General features: G+C 39.4%; 1 protein-coding gene across 1 annotated transcript in view; it reads left to right on the forward strand.

The window, feature by feature from the left end:
- Window positions 1-395: 395 nt before the first annotated feature.
- The window catches only part of LOC101856924 (eukaryotic translation initiation factor 3 subunit B), an 18,200-nt gene continuing 1,638 nt past the window's right edge, over window positions 396-16,957 (forward strand). The window contains exons 1-17 of the mRNA XM_005108007.3: window positions 396-568; window positions 3,381-3,576; window positions 4,265-4,384; window positions 5,052-5,109; window positions 5,480-5,605; window positions 6,090-6,247; window positions 9,874-10,005; window positions 10,366-10,432; window positions 10,844-10,890; window positions 11,306-11,543; window positions 11,963-12,035; window positions 12,486-12,608; window positions 13,055-13,133; window positions 14,192-14,330; window positions 14,956-15,081; window positions 15,414-15,491; window positions 16,125-16,233. Coding sequence (XP_005108064.1) covers window positions 430-568; window positions 3,381-3,576; window positions 4,265-4,384; window positions 5,052-5,109; window positions 5,480-5,605; window positions 6,090-6,247; window positions 9,874-10,005; window positions 10,366-10,432; window positions 10,844-10,890; window positions 11,306-11,543; window positions 11,963-12,035; window positions 12,486-12,608; window positions 13,055-13,133; window positions 14,192-14,330; window positions 14,956-15,081; window positions 15,414-15,491; window positions 16,125-16,233 — 2,008 coding nt within the window. The 5' untranslated portion in view covers window positions 396-429. The remainder of the gene's footprint in view (window positions 569-3,380; window positions 3,577-4,264; window positions 4,385-5,051; window positions 5,110-5,479; window positions 5,606-6,089; window positions 6,248-9,873; window positions 10,006-10,365; window positions 10,433-10,843; window positions 10,891-11,305; window positions 11,544-11,962; window positions 12,036-12,485; window positions 12,609-13,054; window positions 13,134-14,191; window positions 14,331-14,955; window positions 15,082-15,413; window positions 15,492-16,124; window positions 16,234-16,957) is intronic.

Below are 16,957 nucleotides of genomic sequence, written 5' to 3' on the forward strand. Positions count from 1 at the left end.
ATTGATATTATCATTATTATTATTATTGTTGTTGTTGCTGTTGTTGTTGTTTTAACTGAAAAAATGCAGCATCTATTTCAGTTTCAGTCTTCATAATTTAACTTATAATCTAGATTTTTAATATCTGCTAGATCTAGAACTGTCACTTCGGTCATCGTTTTCTCAATTCTTCATAAATCTGTGTTGTACTTTAACTACAAGCGGACGAGGAACACGTGAACCACTGAAGAAGAAGAGAAGGGAAGAGAAAATTAACTGCAATAACGGCATTTCTGCTCTTGACTCTCTGTTGGACAGAAAAGCGGTTCCTTTAGCTACTTTTAGCAGATTTTATTTCTATTATAGACCTAGCGGTTATCCTTTGACAAAAATCTGGACGAAGTTGAACTCTCCACATTATCACTTCATTCTTTCCCACGAGGTTCCAAAATGGCGGCAGGCAGAACGGAGGGAGAAGGGCGGAAAAATCGTGATAGTGAATCAACTATGGACGACGAACATGAAGTCCAGGAAGAGGAGCCACCTTTCAGTGACCCAGAAGACTTTGTTGATGATGTGACTGATGAAGGTGAGTCTTTTCATAAGGATAATCGCATTTTGCAGCCCCCTCGGTTTGCCGGTTGACGTTGTAACCTGTAACCTCTGCCTCTTCCAACTGGCCCACCGGTGTCCCATCTGGTGTAACTTTGAGAGCGGAAATGTTTTGGCAGTGGACCTTATTGTGTGTATGAAATGCAGTTATTTTTAATTCTGTGACAGGACTTAATTGTCAAATGATATAGATAAAGTAGCCAACAGAGAAGATCATATGTTGTTACTTTAGCCGTGCCTAGCCTTGCCTTAGTTAGAAATCTAGATCTAGATCTAGATCTAGATCTAGTTAGAATGGGAATGGGAAGATACAGGATGATAGGCAGGCAATAATCAATGACATCATGTCATATCCAAACTAGATCTAGATCTAGATCTAGGCCAATTTCGTCACATGTGATTCTCTTTCACTCTGGAGTTTGTAGATTTAAATAGAGGCTGAGATAAACCTCTATCTGCTCATGATAAACCCCTGTCTGCTCACAACTAATTGAATTTCAATTGTTTGTTTGGAGGACTTCTGCGTCTGTGAACTCTGCCCTAACACTAACGGTAACGAGTGACCACCTATGACTATGAGAGACAGTAGATCAGTAGAACAGAGGCTTTGGGGCACTCCTTGGATATGGTGGTCCTGACTTTTGTGTAGGCCTACTGGATATCGATACTGGGTGAGATTGAAGAATACCGGACCAGCGGACTGACTTTGCCGACTTTGCCTAGGTCTCAACCTTGCCTTAGGATTTCATCATTTTCCCATTTTTATTATTTCTCAATGGAGAATCTCGGACCGGGAGATCTATTCATTAAAATTATGTCAGGGGAGACCCCCCTGAACCCCCTCCTCCACCCCAACCACCCGCCCCACCTACCCCACTTTCTCGCTCAATAATGCACGAGTGGTCCGGTTTTCTTCAATCTTCCCTTGCCGCTCAATACTGATTTAGTCAGTATCAATGTTTCATGTTTTATCATTTCCTACAAATAAAACAAGCAGTAAAATTTAACTTGTTTTTTAACAAGGCAAAGGGGGTTTCAGGGAGGCTAAAAAAACAACATTGGGTGCTGAATTTGGCTACAAATATATGTTTTGCAATTTGAATCTAGATCTAGATCTTGGTTAGATAGGCTATCTCTCCATATCGGCACGCACATCAAAAAGTAATCGTTTAGAACAAGAATTAATTGTCAGTGGGGTCAAAACTAGATTCTAGATTTTCTCCAGGTTATTTCCCTGTCACCAAAGTCGGGACCACCATATACAAGGAGTGCCGGCTTTGGGGTAGGGTTAGGTCTCTTCTGAATTGTTTGTTTGGTTATGTTGCCTAATAAGACCATGATTCAATTGCCATGATCAAATGTGGGTTAATTTTTTATTTTACCTTCACTTCCACACACAGGTACATGAAGCTGCAGCGAGCACCTAGCATACCTCTGATTGGCCCAAATATAGATGACGTATTTCAGCCATCTATTTTTGTCACCTTCCAGGGCTTCCCTCGCCAGTTGACTAGATCTTACCGTGGCGGGCCCGCTTTGCCGTTAAGCGTGCGATGGGCTATGTAACCAGTTCTAGGTTTCATCGCCAACTGCTTGGGCTGTGTGTGTGCCCGTGTATGTGTGTGCCTGCGCTTGTGTGTGTGCACGCACGCGCTTGTGTGGAGGGGGATTGTTTATAAAAGATAACACAAATTAATTTTTTTTTAACAAACACGGTGAACTCTAGTCTAGTCAACAGTAACTGGCGAGGGAAACCCAGGAAGACGACAAAAATAGATGGCGCAATATGTCACTTAGCCTAGATCTATATTTGGCTGTCCCCGTGGTTTTATGCACCCTGCATAATTTAGCAAAATTTGATAATTTTTTGGGCATAATTTATTATTTTCCTTCATCATTCTTTGTTAAAATAACAATCGCATAATTTTCTTCTTTTTTTTTTTGGTGCATAAGTGATCACTGTAGCTTTATATCACACAGATGCACTGCTTTGAGGGTCCAACTGCAGTATTTTTTGCTGCAGATCACATATAGATCTAGTCACTAAAACTGTCTCTAGGTTCTAATCAATTATTTACAAGAAAATTTTGAACCCAGCTGCAAAACATCAAATTATGAGTTAAAACAGGGGCTTAGGCCTACTTACTGTGATGTTCCATTATAAATATAAACCTTATAAACCATCTAATATTTTTGAAAACTATTAGGATGAAGTCGATATTTGTGCTCAGCTCATCAATATGTGTAGGCCTAGTAGAAAATAGACACGTAGTAAGTAGCTAAATGTAAAACGGGGGAGGGGAGGGGTAAAAGAACTCCTAGATATGGATGATTAAGGCGCGTGGTGACTCAAACTCTAGATTGTGTCTGTTTTGACATGCTGTTGTGAAGTTTTCTTTCATCTTGATTTTGCCTCTATGCCTACGTAACAGGGCCTACAGACACTTCTCACTACTAAAGTAGCCTACGTGGGTGGTTGGCGGGTGCTCTGGTGTGGTTTGCTCCTTCTTTCCTATAAAAAAAATCTATTGTCTCTATCTCCCCTCCTTTTTTGTGTTTGTTACTCTCTTGTAACACCTCTGATCTTTGGCCCTTATAATTTATATGACCTTATATTGTGTTGCCAGTGCCGTAAAACTCTTACTAAAACTAAAAAGAAGTAGCCTACTGAAGGCTGAAGACTAACTAATATGAAAGTTTCTGTTGCACAAGATTTAAAATGTTGGATCATATTATTAGTATGCAAGGGCTACATTTAAACACTTTAAAATTTCTTTTTCATCTGTCAGAGCTGTTGTCAGACATTCTGCGTAAAAAGCCAAAACCCTCGGACAGTGTTGACTCCGTGATCATTGTGGATTGCATCCCTAAAGTTGGAAAAGATCGTCTTGAGAAACTGAAAAATGTCATCAAGAAGCTGTTTTCGAAATTTGGAAGTATCGTGGAGATGTATTACCCAGTTGATGAAGAAGGCACCACAAAAGGGTAAGTATGGGTCAGGGTTTTTTTTGTTTTTTTTCCGTTGTAATTTTTAATTTAGCCTACGCAAAATTTTTAATGTTTTCATAGTCAGCACAAAAGAGTGGTATGTTTGGAGGGGGAACGGGATGCTCTGGTGAAGTGTAGAATATAGAGACACTTACTAAAATAATCTTTCATTGTTCTGTTTTATTTCATGTTGATGCATTTTAGGCTTGTCTGGAGGTGTAAAATTGGAAGACTGAGTTGAGGTGGGGTGAGATTAGAAAGACAATTTAAAAGCTCTGAATTTCTTTGGGGAAGGTTAGTGTTTTCAGTGACTAACAAGTGAGCTTTATTATTCTAACACTTCCAAGGATTAAACTAGCTATGCAAAGAAAATGTCTGAGGTCTGAAAGATCTCACAACTTTATAATTCTTAATCGCTCAAATGTGATTCAAAATTGACAGAGGTCTTTAGGTCATAGTGTGGTCAAACCAGGTACGTGGATTTTAATGATGCTGTGTGAGGTTGGAGTTGATTTGCTGATTTGACGCTCCATGCGGTCGTTCTCTACATGTTTTAGGAATTTATACCCATAGGAATTCAAGAGCAACGATACTTCGGAACTTGCTGTTTGATAGCAAGTACTGCACTATTTTCATTTATCGTAAATATCGTAACACATGGGTTTGTTTTTGTGTGTTTTTCCAGGTACATGTTTCTGGAGTTCTCGTCCCCACAAAACGCCCACGAAGCTGTGAAAATGACGAATGGCTACAAACTGGACAAGCAGCACGTCTTCAAAGTGAACCACTTCTCCGATTTTGAAAAGTAAGTCAGTTCAGTTTTGACTTTCTGTGATACTTTGTGTGATGATTGCTTTATAAATCATTAAATGTCATCTGCCTCTGTCAACATTAAGAGCTTCGCTCCACATAATGCCACCGTCTTTCTCTACTTTTGCTGATTCCAACAAAGTCTTGAATACAGCTTAGTTTTCTGTTGCTGAACTTCTTAAAGAAAAGTTGTGTAGTAGTGATAATTTGCCTATGTTCTTGTTTGTCATAAGTCGGTCAGTTAAGGTCGCTGTGTAATTGATTGCTGTGATATTTCTTCATATTTTTATGAGTGTTTTATAATTTTGGCTCAGAATGCAATATATTTTGCATTGTTATAGTTCAGGGTACAGAATAGAATCTGAGAAGTAAAATGTTTTCTTAACTAACTAGTTGCATGTTCTGCCATTTTTCTTCAGAGAAGTTTGAAGGAAGAGTTTTTTGTCAGCGGAATCATTTTAAAGTAGTCATTTCGAAATTTGATTTCTAATTTATTTAAAAACATGTCACAGATTCAATTTGATTTTTTCAGACAAGTAGGCTTTTGATGGTTCCAAAATTTAAAAAGGCGTTTTTGTCAGCTTACGGCAGTATTGGTCTGTACCTTTTTATGGAGTTCCCTGATTCAAGGGGGTTAAAACCAATAAAACATTTCTTTTCAGATACACTGATATCCCCGACGAGTGGGAACCCCCAGATCCCAAACCTTACGAAGATTTAGTAAGTTTGATTTTTTATTGTTAATCTTAGATGAATTTCTTGTGAAAGTGTTTGTTGTCTTTATCTGATCGAAGAACAGCTCTTGTCTTTTTTTCCCTTTTGGGACTGTTCATTTTTATTCGTGTTTGATTTTTGCTGGTCATGCATTTTGCACCCTCTTATAAGTTCTTAGTTTGAGTCCTGATTCCATTTTACAATTTCAATTCATTAGATGCAATACTGAATTTACTTTTGACGTCAAATGGCTTTTTGTGCTTTCCTAGTTTTAATTTGTGAAATAGTTACTTAATAATTTTCAACAGTATATCTTGCATTAACAATTGTCCACCTTGGAGTCGAGTAGTGAGTTATATTTACTTTTTCACTTCAGGGCAATTTGAGAAGCTTCCTCCAGAACAAGGACTGCTACGACCAGTTTAGCGTCATATACGGGGAAGGGGAGAAGACGGCCATTTTCTTGAACAGCCTGGAGCCCTCGAAGGTGGAAGAGCGAGCTGTAAGTATGAGTCACTGCAGAATGTGTTGTGTCCGGCCGTGTTAAATACTTCAGAATTTTTGAAGGTTATGTTTTGTTTTGTTTTTTTTAATTGTCTCTTCCTTTAGTTCAAAGTGTCTTTTGGCTAAGGTGCTGTGGGAGAAGTCAGTACTATTTATGGCTCATTGAATGGAGCTCTGTGCTAAGTATAACCGTGGCATTTCGTTTTGAATGAAAAAGAATATTCCCTACTACTGTAACTAGCCTTACTGTTTCTGGAAAAGACACTTGTCTGGGTGAATGAAGTCAAACTTATTACAGCTTTTTCAAAATACCCTTTCAAAGGAAAATGTCGTGGGGGTCTATAACTTGGATATGGTACCAATGCTGTACTGGTGTGGTTGGTTTTTTCCTTTAGTTTGTTTTATTTGTCCATTGTGCTGAATTGATTTGGGAAAGTTGAGGTTATGATCTAAAGTTGTGTTTTATTTTTCTTGTCTGTCAGAGATGGACGGAGACGTACGTGCGCTGGTCGCCACAGGGGACGTACCTGGCTACGTTTCACCAGAAGGGTATAGCCCTGTGGGGAGGCCCCAAGTTCTCGCAGATACAGAGGTTCGGGCACACCGGGGTACAGCTCATCGACTTCTCTCCGTGTGAAAAGTAAGTGTTTTCTGCTTGCTCCTTACAGCGGTTACTGCTGACACAGAATGTTTTTGGTTGTTTTTGCTACTTTTGGAAAACTGAAAATACGGAAGTACAGTCGAAATGGTCTTAGGAGGCCACCCATTGTTGAGAGGAAAAGAGTTGGTCTTATGGTGTCATTGTCATGAAGGGGGGGGAAAAACCCAACACAATTGAGGGGATGGGGTAATGCCGTAATGGGAAGTGGCCGTTACCATAGGGGTGATCATTTCAAACACGAAGGTAAGAGCAGGTTTGACAGTACTGACTTGTTTGAAAAACTTTTTGCTTGTATGTGATGATAACATTGACACCTCTTGTCTGATAAATGCGATGAGGATTCTTTTTAAAAAATCTAATATGAGCAGAAAGTTGACTTGTGTTTAGTATCCGTTTATGCGTTGTTTGAAGAATGTGATCCTTTTCTGCTCGTGGCTAATGCAGTTGCGAGCGCTGTAAAACCTCTACTAAACTCTCCTGCTGGTGTTGATGCATCTAGAATATTGGGTGTTCGTGGTCATTTGGTACATTAGTAATCATTATGGGGGGGGGGGGGGTGCCTCTCAGGGAATGGGAATATGAGGGTGTCCCCAATGGAAGTCCTGCTTCTTTTTTTTTCTTTTTTTTCAAAAAAATATTTGTCTTGAAGTTAGAATCCTTGGTGTCATTATTATATTCATATTTCTTGTATCCTCATTTTGCTTTTCTTTCTTGTGAAATGTAATTTTTGTTTGTATAGTAAAGTTATTTTCAAGACACTTGGGGGGGGGGGGGGTGTTAAACTCCTCCTGGAATATTTCTACACTAATATTTGATGGTTTCTTTGACTTAGACGGCTTGTATGTGATGATAACATCGACACCTCTTGTCTGAAAATACAATGAGGATTCTTTTTTTAAAATCTGATACGAGCAGAAAGTCGGGTTATCTGTGTACACATAGCGTACATTTTTCACATCTTCTAGAGACACTTAGTTTTCTTCAGCTGGTTTGGTGTATCAGGGATATGTTGTTCGGGGTGTTTTTGGGGCATGTGTTAACGTTATAAAATGGGTTGGGCTAGGGGTAGAGAGATATGGAGAGTTTGTCCCCGACTGTCCTGTTTTCTTTTCTGTCAATGAAAAAAAACCATTGCGTCAACATTTCATTCACATTTTACATTGTCCTGCCTCGCTTTTACTTTCCACCTCGTGATAAGTAGTTGTGGGTGGTTGGCGGGTGGTCTAGTGGTATGGTTTGCTCGTTCTTTCCTTTCAAACATCTATCGTCCTTATCTCCCCTCCTTTTTTGTGTTTGTTACTCTTTTGTAACCCCTGTAATCTTTGGCACTTATATGATTGTATTGTGTTGCAAGTGCCGTAAAACTTACTAAAACCAAAAAGAGTTGTTTCTTTTAGAATGTCCTATGATCTTAGGCTACTCCTGCAATTTTGGGTACACAGTTTTGACTTTGATGGCTTGTATGTGATGATAACATCGACACCTCTTGTCTGAAAATACACTGAGGATTCTCTTTAAAATCTGATAAACGAGCAGAAAGTTGGATTATCTGTGTACACACAGCATACATTTTTCACATCTTCTGAAGACACTGGTTTTCCTTCAGCTGTTTTGATGTGTTGTTCATGGTGTTTTTGGGGCATGTGTTAACATGATGGGTTGGGGTGGGGGTAGAGAGAAATGGAGAGTTTGTCACCAACTGTCCTGCCTTTTTTCTGTAAAAAAACAACAACTAAGGTGTGGACATTTCATTCACATTTTATTTTGTCCTGCCTCGCTTTTACTTTCCACCTGGTGATAGGTAGTTTTGGTTCTCACAGTAGTTGTTGTGGGTGGTTGGTGGATGCTCTGGTGTTGTAGTTTGCTTCTTCTTTCCTATCAAACGTCTATCGTCTTTATCTCCCCTCCTTTTTTGTGTTTGTTACTCTTTTGTAACCCCTCTAATCTTTGGCACTTATATGATTGTATTGTGTTGCAAGTGCCGTAAAACTCTTTCTGAAACTAAAAAGAGTTGTTTCTTTTAGAATGTTCTGACCTTAGGCTACTCCTGCAATTTTGGGTACACGGTTTTGTTTGACTTTGATGGCTTGTATGTGATGATAACATCGACACCTCTTGTCTGAAAATACAATGAGGATTCTTTTTTTAAATCTGATATGAGCGAAAAGTCCTATTGAACTTCTGCATGTGGTTTACATTGATGCCTTTTTCTGTCTTTCTCTCCGTCTGGGTGGGTGGTTGGCGGGTGCTCTGGTGTGGTTTGTTTCTTCTTTCCTGTCAAACGTCTATCGTCTTTATCTCCCTTCCTTCTTTTTTGTGTTTGTTACTCTCTTGTAGCACTTCTAATCTCCTGGCGCTCATATGACCTTATGCAGTTGCGAGCGCCGTAAAACCCCTAATAAAACTAACTTTCTCTATCTGCAAGGATACACGTACATTGAATGTTCATAGTATATGGTTGTTTAGAGCCTGTTTTAACGGGGGGGGGGGGGGGGAGAAGGACCATAAGATCCTATTTGTTTTTGGGTTTTTAAAACTTTTTTCCTTGTGGAGCTGGTTTGCTCCTTCTTTCCTGTCAAACATCTATCGTCCTTATCTCCCCTTCTTCTTTTTTATGTTTGTTACTCTCTTGTAACGCCTCTAATCTTCTGGCGCTCATGAGACCTTATGCAGTTGCGAGCATCGTAAAACCCCTACTAAAACTAACTCTCTCTATCTGCAAGGATACCCGTACATTGAATGTTCATAGTATATGGTTGTTTAGAGCCTGTTTTAACGGGGGGAGGGGGGTGTAAGGGAGAAGGACCATAAGATCCTGTTTGTTTTGGGTTTTTTAAACTTTTTTCCTTGTGGAGCTGAGTATTCTCTGTCCTCACCCATCAGTTCACAGAACGCACACACCAGTGTTCTTTGGTGTAAATTTGTCAACCAGAGAGAGCTCGGGGCGTCGGGTGCATGGTCCCTGTGTTGTTCTCCCTGCTCAACTTTACTTTCCACCACACAAAAGGTTTTGTCCATTTACCGCTGATTCTTTCAAACTAAAATAATATTCTCTATGTTATGATTAAAATACTGGAAACCGTTTCAGAAACTTCTTGACATTCTTTTGCTTGTATATATGATGATAAAATCGACACCTCTTGTCTGAAAACTGCAATGAGGATCCTTTTATACTTCTGAAACAAGCAAAAAGTCTTTATATCTTGTAAATTGCACTCCCCAAAGGAATTCATGAATACTCATTTCGTCTACCCTTTCCTCAAATCAGTGTCTGTGGGAGGTCGGTGGGTGCTCTGGATGTGGTTTGCTCCTTATTTCCTATCAAACACCTGTCGTCCTGATCTCTCCTCCTTCCTTTTTGTGTTTGTTCCTCTCTTGTAACACGGCTAATCTTCGGCACTTATATGACGATGACCTTATGGTGTGACAAGTGCCGTAAAACTCAAACTAAATGTCCTGATCTCTCCATGTTCTTTTTTTATGTTGATTACTCTCTTGTAACACATATAATCTCCGGCACTTGTATGACCTTTTAGTATTGCAAGTGCCATAAAACTCTTACTAAAACTAAACCTAAATCCGTGTCTCTATTGTTCTTTCTCCAGATACCTGGTGACGTTTAGCCCCCTCCACGACAGTCAGGAGGACCCCCAGGCCATCATCATCTGGGACATCCGGTCGGGGGTGAAGAAGAGAGGCTTCCACTGTGAGACACGCAGCACCTGGCCTATATTCAAGTAAGTCTGGGGGAGATTTACCGCTTTTTTGTACACGGCATTACAAACTGAAAGATTTTGTTCGAGTTTTTGAAAATACTATGGGGGTGGGGGGTTCCAATATTATTTTAAGAGCTATTTGTTAACATTTGTCTGATTGGAGTATGCCATCGTAGTAGAGTGAGATTTTTGTGTTGTCATGCCACTTTACCCACATGAAATAAGTGGGTTTTGTTTGTGTTTTTTAAAACTTTTAATGTGGATTTACTATCTATTTTACAACCTTGCCATTGAACTGGATGTGTTTTAAGAGGCTTTTGGGAAGATGATGTCTTTTAAAAAATATGTAGAGTGCTGACGATGAATTATATTTCATTTCAGGTGGAGTGCTGATGGAAACTACTTTGCTAGACTGGGAGAAGATGCAATTAGTATTTATGAAACCCCCGTAAGTACATCATAGAGTGCTATTTTCATGTTATAAATTAGAGAGTAAAAGGAGAAGGCCAAGTGGATTTTTATTTTCAAAACTGTCGAATGTAAGAATGTGACTGAGTCAGTGTTGTTAGTTTTATATTTTGTTCTTATTCTTTTACTTTGAAGCGGTTTGCATAGTCGAGAAAGGGCTCTTGTCTGCACTCGTTTTTTCAGAAATAGCCCGATTTCCTGCTCCGATCTCCGTTCAGTATTAATACTAGTGGGGGCTCTTAGTATGAAAATGTGATTATAGAATGCGTTATATGTTACAATGTTTATTGTATGCAATTATCTTACCAATGTTTTTAACTCAGAAATGAATTTAGATTATATGTTCCTTTCCTCAAGTTAATACCTGGTTTTTGACATGTTTTTTCCTCAGTCATTTGGTCTCCTAGACAAGAAAAGTGTCAAGATTGCAGCGGTCAGGTACGTGTCTTCCCACATCCTCGTATAAGGGGCACGTGATGTTCACACTTACCATCTTTCGGCTGAAAGTTGTGATGTCACTCTTTGTTCTGATGCCCCAGACACAATGATAATTATTTTCTTGTAATGTTTTGTACACATTTTCTGTTGTGATTACTCTTCTGCTTCTGAAATAAAGTAATATTGGTTATTCCGTTTGCCATAGAGTGGATTTATAACTTATTTCAGATTATAAAAATTGAACATTGACTAAAAAATTGGGCAAATTATAACGTTCCTCATTTTTAAAAAAAATTTAATCACTGTAGGCTTCACATTCTTGTTAAAAGTCTGAGAATAAAATGGTAGTCATTTGAGTTTGTCACAATGTCACAGCTTTGATTTGACCAGTTTTGTGTTGTTTTCTTCTCAACAGGGACTTCTCGTGGTCCCCCACGGACAACATGATCGCCTACTGGGTGCCGGAGCAGTCGAACACCCCGGCCCGTGTCACCCTCATCGAGATCCCCAGCAGGAAAGAGCCGGTGGTTCGCAACCTGTTCAACGTTGCCGACTGCAAGATGCACTGGCAGAAGAACGGAGACTACCTCTGCGTCAAGGTTGACCGGTACAAGAAGAAGCTGGATGACAAGGAGCAGCAAGTCAAATACGGTGTACGTTGTGGGGCTTTTATATCTACGCTCTTTGGACTATGGGTTATGATTTTCAGGGACTCCAGTGGTGTTTTTTGGGGTTTTTTTTCCTTCTTTATATTTCTGTTGTTTTCACTTGATAAAGTTATTGTTCAAATTTTGGTTTTTCTGTTTAACCTCAAATTGTATTTATTAACATTGTTTTTGTTTGCAAATGAAACTGTACATTTTCAGATATTTTCATACACATCATCAAACATTTATTTGATCATTTGATTTTGGTGTGCGTTATATGGAAGGTGTTTACTTGTCAGGATAGACATCGTGGTTATTATTAAGTTGGGGCAATTGGCAAAAAAATTTCTTGTTATATTGGATGTGAATGTTAATTTCTTACCAGAAGTGTATTGAGTTGAGGTTTTTTGTTTCTCTTTCTTCAGGGTATTTATTACAACTTTGAGCTGTTCCGCATCCGCGAAAAGCAGATCCCCATTGACAAGGTTGAAGTCAAAGGTATGTATCTAGTGACGTTTCATATTTTCTTAGCCAGATATCAGCACAGGATTGTGAAGCAAAGCATCGATCATAAAAATTGTTTGTTTAATTACAAGTGCAAAAGATGATTAAATGGAGAATTCCTTTTGTTTTGCAGTCACTTAGGTAAAGCTTTTCTATGGAGATTTCTCTGAATTATGACAGTTGACTAGGTACACCTGCGTACACATTCAATTTTATTTCCCAGTATGGTTTAGTTATTCATGTCAATATATCATTGTGGGTGGTTGCCAGGTGCTCTGGTGTGATTTGCTTCTTCTTTCCTATCAAATATCTATCACCCTTATCTCTCCCTTTTAAAAAATTTTTTTTATACCTCTCTGATTTTTGGTACTTATATGACCTTATTGTGTCGCAAGTGCCGTAAGTCGTACTGAAACCTAACAATGTATCTTTCTTTGTCTACAGAGGCAGTCCTTGCCTTTGCGTGGGAGCCAACAGGAAGCAAGTTTGCCTACATTCACGGAGAAGCCCCGAGGATAAACGTGACGTTCTACAACATTCAACCCAAAGGAAAAGTGACTCTCATGAGTAAGTGCTGGGCCTGTGTTCTTGCTCTGGGGCTCGTTGATTGGTTCTTCTTTGTCGGTGCAGATGGGGAAGGGGGGGGGGCTGTGATGTGTCCAGTGTTGTTTTTTTTAACCACTACTGTTTTTGTTCATTTTACTTTTTTCTCGGCACTAATAAACTGTTACTGTGTCAGTATGCTACTCTCTTATTCAAAATAGTTGTGTTATTTGCATGAAAATGTAACTCTAAAAGAGATACGAAAATATTGTTACCTTTTTTGTGAAATATTTTATTTTGTTGGTATTTTACTTTCACATGCAACATTCATTTAAAATTGGGGATGTAAGTGTGCATATCAGTAGTATCTTGACAGTGCAGTCTGTTCTGTTAGGTTTATTAGACTATTATTAGTTTGCGTAGCGTAGCTTCTTCACCGTGTAACTTGTGCCATGTTTTTATTATTCCAGAGACCCTGGAAAAGAGATCTGCCAATCATTTGTTCTGGAGTCCCAACGGACAATTCATTGTGTTGGCCGGACTCAGGAGGTGAGGGTTGTTTTTTTTTGTTCAAGCTAGTACATTGATCCGTTTGATCTTACTTTGCTAGCTAAATCAGTATCATATCACGGTACTGTATGTGTTAGGGGACCTCAATGTTTTATGGAGTGTCGTGCTAGGCAAATCTATAGGTTTTTTTGCCCCTTCATGTGGGTTGAGATGTAATTGTTTTGTCTTGACAACTTGACAAGCTCTGTTTCCCAGTCGATTTTTTTTTTTTAGGGGGGGGGGGTGCTCAAAGTCTTTGTGGAGAGAGGCATACTTGGTAAATTTGATGGATCTTTTCACGCACACATATGTTGTTCTCCCAGCTCAACTTCAGTTTGTGTCCATTTGCTACTAATTCTTTCAAACCTAGAGTGTTCTCTGGTTATGATGAAAATGTTGGAAAGTTTTAGAAAATTCTTGGCTTTTTTTGCTTGTACATATGATGATAACACCGACACCTCTTGTCTGAAAAATGCAATGAGGATTCTTTTATATTTCTGAAACAAGCAAAAAGTCTAAAAATCCATCTACATTGAATGCATATAAAAACTTTTTTTGTCAGTCTTGACAATCGTAATAATGTGTGTTTGTTTTTGTATATTGGTAAATAATTGGGAGTTGATCTTGCAGCATGGTTTGTGGTTTTATTTGTGAGATTGTGACTATATCGTAACATGTGTGTTTATCTGTCAGCATGAACGACATGCTGTGACTTGACTGTAATGTGTGTGTTTTCTCTGTCAGTATGAACGACATGCTGTGACTTGACTATAATCTGGGTGTTTGTATCTGTCAGCATGAACGGCGTGCTGTGACTTGACTGTAATGTGTGTGTGTTTTCTCTGTCAGTATGAACGACGTGCTGTGACTTGACTGTAATGTGTGTGTTTGTATCTGTCAGCATGAACGGAGTGCTGTGACTTGACTATAACTGTGTCTGTTTGTATCTGTCAGTATGAACGGGGTGCTGTGACATGACTATAACTGTGTCTGTTTATCTGTCAGCATGAACGGCGTGCTGTGACTTGACTATAGCTATGTCTGTTTCTATCTGTCAGCATGAACGGCGTACTGGAGTTTGTGGACACCCAGGACATGACAGTGATGTCCCAGACAGAGCACTTCATGGCCACGGACGTCGAGTGGGACCCCACGGGCCGCTACGTCGTCTCTGCCGTCAGCTGGTGGGGCCACAAGGTCAGCACGTCCGTCCTGTCTGCTCGACACTTTTGTTTGTTTTGTTTGGGGGGGGGGGGGGGTGAATTCCTGCTTAACACTTTGCCGCCTCATCTCACCGATTGGTGATGTTTGCCACCCAGTTTCTTTGGATTTTCCCCAAAATGTGATGGCAAAGTGTTAAGCAAGTTATTTTTATCGCTTATTTAGTATCTGTCAGGCAAGATGCTTTTCCAGTCTTTCACTGGAGAATGGGATTAGTTGGATGCCTCTGCTGGGAAGGAAGTTTTATCAAGTATCTGTTCATGGTGTACTGTGTCATGCTCAGCCTGATTTGTTTTTGTGTGTGGCGAGGTACTGTGTACCATTGTATCATGGAAGGGTGGGTTGAGGTAGATGCTTTTGCTGGAAAGTTGTTCTTTTGCTTATCTGTCTGCAGGGATACTGTATCTTGCTCAGCCTGGTTGACCCTTACCAGATGGGAGGGAGAAGTAACTCACCTCATGAGTTGTCTAAATTGTGTTGACAGGGGTGTAAAATAAAACATAGTTGAATCCCTCTGCCGCGAGTAATTTGACAATGTATATTTCCGCCTTAGAAAAGACTCGTTATTCATAAATTGACAGCTGTCGTCTTTGCTCCACAGGTGGACAACGGATACTGGCTCTGGAACTTTCAGGGACTTCTGCAACACAAACAACCGCTGGAGAAGTTTTGCCAGCTGCAGTGGCGGCCCCGCCCGGCATCACTCTTGGGTGAAAACAAGATAAAGGTTCGTAATGTTTGTTTGTGTTAGTAGGAATGTGTGGATTTGTGGATATTTATTCAGTCTAACGCATAAAGGATGCTTTACCAAGTCTTATATATTTCATTAAGAATGTGTGTAATAACTAAGACTTAAAAATTTTGCCTGCTGTATTGGTACTTTGAATGAGTCACTTGAAAAGTCATAGAAATGTGACTAGATAGAAAAGTGGATGTGCAATGTATTCAAGATAATGTGCTGGTAAATGTTACTGCAAGTTTTTTTTCTCCTTATTTTTATTAGTTTCAGAGAAATATTTAATGTGTAATTAAATTTTGTGCTTGTGTGTGTGTGTCTAGGAGATCAAGAAGAACTTCAAGACTTGGGCTCAAAAGTTCGAAACTGAGGACAGCATGAGAAAGATGACAGCTTCCAAGGTGAGCGCAAGGAATTTCATTGTTTATTTGCTGTTTCCTTTTCTGGTGCTGTTTCAGTTGAAATGTTTTAAAATGCAAGAGCAGTGATGTTACATGATACCATCTTTCGGCTGATGCCTTTGATGACAACCTACATGCTGATGCTCTTCTTGCCACATCGTCTTTTATTGCTAGTTTAGTGTGTCGGGCTCTGAGTTTGGGTTCATTATTTGGTCATGGGAACCCGTTGGTTGTTCCTATTTCTTCATTCCCCCTGCGTTTTCTGTTCGTCTAATTTGCTTTTTACTTGCACCAAATATACTTATGTGGTTTCTTTCCTCGAGTTAAATTGACTTGACCATTGGAGGGCACCCCTGATAGGTCGCACCTCTCCTCTTTTTGTTCTTTGTGTCTATTTGTTTTTCTTTACTCAAGTCTATCAAAAGAACTGGCTGTGTTGAAGTTTTTGTTAATATAGTTCTTTAATGTTAGCTATGCTAGGCTCAGTTCTATGTAAACATTGTTTATTTGCTCTGATAAAGGCACTGAGTACTTTCTCCTAGAAATATGTGTTGCAGTGATGTGTGCTGTGTTGTATAATGTGTTAAACTGACGTGTGCCGTGTTCTATAATGTAAATGTCATGTTTCTGCAGGACATGTTGGAGAAGAGACGAAAGTTGATGGACGACTACAGGGAGTATCGTGCCCGAAAGGAAGAAGAGTTTGCCGAAAGGAAGGATATTCGTCTGGAGCTCCGTGGAGGTGAGTTGTTTGTGTTCACTCCCAGAATTTGTTTTGTTTTGTTTTTTAAATGTTAGGTATACGTGGAATTGTCAACTGCAGAGATGAAACCATGACCCACTGCAGTTTCCAGCATTTTGATGCTTAAACAGACTTACTTTTTTAAACCAATAAAATTTCACAGCTGATCCTTGTGGTGCAGCAACCATTCGAGGCGCGAAGCGAAATGTCGTTTCATTTTTATTGATGCACCATTCACATACCACTAAGGTGCTGGTCAACGTCCTAGCCTTTTGTACAACATTATCGTATTGACCTTGTCCATCTGGTTGGGAGAGCAGTGATGTTACATGATACCATCTTTCGGCTGATGCCTTTGATGACAACCTACATGCTGATGCTCTTCTCAGATTTGTTGGAAACTTTTTCAAAAAGCAGTGACATTAGCATTATTTTATGCGTCGCTGCACTCTCTTATTGCAACATTTGTATTTTGACAAGTTAACAAAGCTTTCCTCGTAAGACTGGTGATATACTTAATGGTCAGATTTTTCTTGCTAATATGTTTGTTCAAGCCAGTTGCTGAAAAATCATCAAATGTTTCTATACAGGGAGGTTAAATCTGTAGCTTACCTCAATGACACTGGGACATGTGCTTTTGCATTTTATTTTTTTTTAAACTATTGCTCATGAACGCAAAATTTTGGCTGTCCATACTAGTTTTGATTATTCAGGGCTTTGCTTT

This window comes from Aplysia californica, unplaced genomic scaffold (genome assembly GCF_000002075.1).
Source record: "Aplysia californica isolate F4 #8 unplaced genomic scaffold, AplCal3.0 scaffold00649, whole genome shotgun sequence".
NCBI classification, from domain to species: domain Eukaryota; kingdom Metazoa; phylum Mollusca; class Gastropoda; order Aplysiida; family Aplysiidae; genus Aplysia; species Aplysia californica.